General features: G+C 39.3%; 1 protein-coding gene across 1 annotated transcript; it reads left to right on the top strand.

Moving 5' to 3' along the window:
* Positions 1–439: 439 nt before the first annotated feature.
* mylz3 (myosin, light polypeptide 3, skeletal muscle) lies at positions 440–5,130 on the top strand. Its single transcript, XM_067402596.1, has 6 exons — positions 440–557; positions 920–950; positions 2,710–2,853; positions 2,954–3,124; positions 4,376–4,453; positions 4,657–5,130. Exons 1-6 carry the CDS (start codon positions 555–557, stop codon positions 4,683–4,685), a joined length of 456 nt encoding a protein of 151 aa, XP_067258697.1. The 5' UTR covers positions 440–554; the 3' UTR covers positions 4,686–5,130.
* The last annotated feature ends 268 nt before the right edge of the window (positions 5,131–5,398 follow it).

Raw genomic sequence — 5,398 nt, 5'->3', positions numbered from 1 at the left:
CATGAATTCATTCTTAGATTTTGAGAGAGAAATGTGGCCAAAGTGCAAGTTCATTCATGCGGCGGTAGCAGTCTTTGAGGAGTGTTTTTCCTGGCTTGCCATATAACCATAAGTGGCCGAGAGCACCATATCCAAGTTATAAATATCAACACTGTAATCAAAAGCCTTCCCGAGGTTCCTTCAGTGTGTGCACGGAGCCCATAACAGGTGACATCGGGATCATCCTTGGCTAGGGATTAAAAAAACATGCAGAAATCATGTAAATAAAGGCATAATGGATAAAAAAATTCAAAATGCTGACCAAAGCCAAGGGGTCTTACAAGCAGCCTGGAACATAATCTAAAAATACCAGCACTCACTGGAGAAAGCAGCAGCTTTCCTTCCAGCTTGACCTAAGAAAGTTAAAGAAGTTCCACAGCGTCACAAGCTCCGCCCCGTGACATCATTAGCATAGCATAAATAAGAAGGCGCTGGTCCATGGCTCAGGACCACTCTCCTGGGACTCCGGCTTCTTGACTTCTGCCCCTCCGCTCCTGCATCCCCAAAACTACATCATGGTGTGTACTTGGATTACGCTTGCTATTTTATCGTACCTTTTTCATGTTCGTCTGGCTCAAAAACTGGCAATAAGCCCACTGAAATGAAGTAGGACACCTTTTTCTTCGATTTTCAAATTGACTTTGGTTGGGCAAGATGCTACGGTATCATATAAAGAACCCCAATCTGTTAGAGAGAAAATCATGCAGCTGATTTATTCCCTATGCTGGATATATGTGTGCACTTTTGAAGCAGTTATTTTGCTGATGTCCAAAGAGGGCAAATGTTTTATAAAATAATTCCTTATTTCAGACTTTAGTGTGTATTTTGAGATGTCAGCAGGTTTGCCTAAGGGACTGATGCATTGTTGTCTTTCTGGCAGGCTGGAGAATTCTCTGCTGACCAGATTGAGGGTGAGTCTTCACACACTGGAGTTTATCATGATGGAGAAAATTGGCTTTATGACTATAGTTGACCAACAAAATACCCCTCTCTCTTCTCTTTGTTATAAATGTAATGGTGATGTTAGAAATGTATAATGTCATGAATTCAGGATGAAAGACAATTCTTCCTGATTAGAGTGAATAATTACTTTGGGAAGCTCTTAAATATATAAGGAAATTTTGAATAACATTCAATAATAATAATAATTTATTTATATTGCATTTTTAAAAAGCAGACCGCATGGCAATCCTTTACCATTTCTACAGTATGTAATGTACACTCTAAAAAATGCTGGGTTAAAAACAACCCAAGTTGGGTTGAAAATGGACAAACCCAGCGGTTGGGTTAATGCTGCCTTCACGTGCTCTTGGAATTATCGTAAATACGAGTTTTCTTTGTAAATATTGCACATGAACGCCCTCCCATTTAGAAACTTAAATGCCATGAGCTTCGGAAGTGGGAATTTCCAATAGCACGTGAAGGCAGCATTCTGTTTGCCCAACCTGCTGGGTAGATTTATTTAACTCAACTATTGTTTACAAATGACTGTCTTTCTTGCTTAAAATGAACCCAAAGTATGTTGGAAATTGACATTTATTCATATGTTTAATGAATAATAATGAAAATTGCTTATTAATAAATGTTCACCTTTTGATTATTATTGTTGCCTCTAGTAATTATGTGTCTGATTTTTAATTTCCAACCTATTTTGGATTCATTTTAAGCCAGACATATAGTCATTTTTAAACAATAGCTGAGTTAAATAAAACTACCCAGCACGTTGGGCAAAAATTTAACCGTTTTCCATTTTCAACCCAACTTGGGTTTTTTTTTTAACCCAGCATTTTTTATTGTAAATTAATCAATTAATCTTAAATCAAAATATTGGAGGAATCTGTATTCTGATCTCCCAACTATAAAGTAATTGTTACCTAAAAAAGGCAATTTTTGTTTAATCTGATTTAACCCATAAAAATTAGTTTTGCTGGTATAATTAATGTATTTAGGGTGATTCAGTGATGTTAAATATATTATTTGGCCCTCGCCAAACCTATGCCATCAAAACCTGCTTAATTTAAACAAAAATCAGGTTGACTGAAAAATTGAGTATTCAGTGTGTTAAGTGGGAATTAATCGCCATACCCCGTTGCAAAGTAGTCAAAAGCATACATTCAATTCCCTACGGAAAGAATTCATAGGTACCAAACCATCTCAAGCAGTTCACAGCCTGGTGTTACTCATTTAGGTGCAGAAAGTATGCAGTTGGTTGTGGGTGTAGGTTACATTGCTGTCAGCATTCTTGCATTTGACTCGGGACGGTCGAAGAGAGCCGTATCCATTTATGGCAAGGGCTACTTTCTCCGAGGGTATCGCCTGTCACGTCACGCATTAAGTGCCACCTTCATCCAACGGCGAAGCACAGCTGCTAGAGCAACACAAGTCGTAGGATGCTATTTTTCTGTCAGCAGATCACTTTCAACTTAGTCTCCCACACGGCCCATGGAAATGCAGTTGCTAAGCTCTTTTTAATTTTGCTTCCTTCCACCTCTGCTGCATGTACAGTTGGCAAAGGAGGGTTGTGGGAGAGGAAGCAATGTCAGGACGTGAAGTTTCCTTGACCTTGCCTGCTTTTAAAGCAATAATGTCCCTAAAATAATAGATAGATGACTTAAAATATGTCTGTACTTCCAGATAACATTAAAAGTCCCTTGTGTTCTTCTGTTACAGACTTCAAAGAGGCTTTCGGTCTCTTTGACAGAGTTGGTGACAGCAAGGTTGCCTACAACCAGGTTGCCGACATTATGCGCGCCCTGGGTCAGAACCCCACCAACAAGGATGTGAAGAAAATCCTGGGTGACCCATCTGCTGACGGTGAGATGTTTATCTTTATAATACAAGCTTAAAAACCAATGGACACAACTTTAAATGCTTTACAAGCCCTCACTGATTTGTGATGCATGTGCGCACACAGATATGGCCAACAAAAGACTTGACTTTGAGGCTTTCCTGCCAATGCTGAAGACTGTTGACGCCGTCCAGAAGGGTACCTACGATGACTACGTTGAGGGTCTGCGCGTCTTCGACAAAGAGGGCAACGGCACAGTGATGGGCGCTGAGCTGCGTATTGTGCTGTCAACACTGGGTGAGTGAAAATGAAATGATTATGTACTTAACACCATGCATGTAAAAGAAAATTACATCATATAGCCTACCAAAGACTTTAGAACGGTGCACTCGTATTGTTTTGAATGGGAGAAAGTGCAATATGGCGGAATAAGTCCTGCCTTCTAAATAAGAGCCAATCGCCGACTGGTAAAGTCATTGCGTCACTGCAGCAGCCGTTAGAAGCTCCGGTTCCTATAGAAACAGTCAGACGCACTTATGACTGTGTATGCGCATTAGTTTGAACCAGCCTCACAAATTCCGTTTTTTGTCATGATTCGAGCGTTTAGAAACTAAATTTATGAGACAGTTGTTAGATTTCATTCACGATTTCAAATATGAAATTTAACCGAAAGCTTGGCGAACAGCTTTGGAGAATTTGATGTTTCCCCATTCAAAGAGATAAGAGCTGTGCTTGAATGCCCGAGAGGCGTTTCAAAGATGGCTGCTGAGTGAAATGACTTGTCTTAAAGGGACTTTTCATATATTCTGCATAGAAAAAAGTTACTTCAGGGGGTAATACCTTGGTATTTCGACACACACACTAGTTTTCAGTCAGTAAGACTTTGAAATTTTTTCTATTCTTACCAAAGCTGCATTGATTTGATCGAAAATGCAGTAAAAATTGTGAAATATTGTTCTATTTTAATATATTTTAAGATGTAATTTATTCTTAGCCATTACTCCAGTCCTTCAGAAATCAAGAAACATTTCTTATTATTATCAGTGTTGAAAACAGTTCCTTAATATTTTTTGTGGAAATTGTGATGCATTTTTCGGGATTCTTTGCAGAAAGATCAAAAGAACAGCATTTATTTGAAATAGAAATGTTTGTAACATTATAAATGTCTTTACTATCACTCTGCATCAATTTAATGTGGCCTTGCTAAATAAAAGTATGGTTATGGTTATGTAATTATGCATAATTTATAGTTATTACTATAGTAACTGTATGTAACATATGATACTGAAAAAAAAGTTTTACCAAAAGCATTAATAAAATTCCTGCTGATCCCAAGCTTTTACACAAGAATATATCATGATACTAAAGTTCATGTGCCATGGTATTTAAATGTCTGAGGTACTTCCCAAAATAGCATGGTACTACCAATTTTCAACTGATTACCAAATGAATATGGCTATGAATAATATTGATTTGATTAAGTGATAATCCCATGGTACTTTTTTATAAAAGGTTAGTCTTAACCAATACCTCTCATGGCACCGACAGGTGAGAAGATGACTGAGCCCGAGATTGACTCTCTCATGACAGGACAGGAGGACGAGAACGGCAGTGTCCACTATGAGGGTACGTATTTTGAAAACCCCTTCTGATTTAACCCTTGTGACCCTGCATAACAGTGACTGTACTGACAGTCTTTTCGGCACTAATTGGAATGATATAACAAGCTCACCTGTCACTGTATCATTATGACCATTATTTTTAGAAGCCACCTCAGGCCTTGTATGGCGAGAATCGTTCCTTAAGCATGTCTGCTTCTCCTCTTACAGCTTTCGTCAAGCACATCATGTCCGTGTAAGAGGCCGTCCGTTGAGGGAGTGGTGAAGAAGGCTGAACTATATCTGCAGACCCCATGGTGTCAGGACATCCATTCTGTTTTGAAGACCAATCAATAAAAAGGACTATGGGATGTCACTTCTAAACCATTCTGTTATTTTTTTTCCTTTATTTGTTTTCTCCCCTCTCGCCCACCTTTTTGGAAGTTACATCGTCATGCAGTTGACCCTCCTTGCCTTCTTGTTCCGCCCGGGGCGGCCGTCCACAGTGGGATGGAGACCGGGGAAGAAGGAAAAGGCCACTCATGAAGTGAGGGTTGCTTTCCTCTTTCTCCACCCATCCAGGGTTACAACAGCACCGCCAGCTGTGTGTTAAAGGCACATGACACTGCTGTGGTCAGGCTGCCAATATTCCCCCATCCCAATTTTCACACAGTCATTTCACAATAAACCTTTTTTCCAAAAGTACACAGAGTTCTTCCTTTGTATGCTAACCGATTTGGTCATAATGTGAAACTCAAATGTCGGTTAAAATTCTAGATAACACCGTAGCTGCGTCCGAAATCGAATACTTCTCTACTAAACAGTATGCAAAGATAGTAGTATGTCCGAATTCATAGTATTCGAAAAACGGTAAATGTACGCAATGACTACTTCCGGTGAGATTCTGAAGTGCGCATACTATGGACACTATCCCATGAGGCCATTGGGAGAGGATTTGTGAATGAAGTTGAAG

The sequence above is a fragment of the Chanodichthys erythropterus genome, chromosome 12, assembly GCF_024489055.1.
Source record: "Chanodichthys erythropterus isolate Z2021 chromosome 12, ASM2448905v1, whole genome shotgun sequence".
NCBI lineage: Eukaryota > Metazoa > Chordata > Actinopteri > Cypriniformes > Xenocyprididae > Chanodichthys > Chanodichthys erythropterus.
This window is presented reverse-complemented; position numbering and strand designations above follow the sequence as displayed.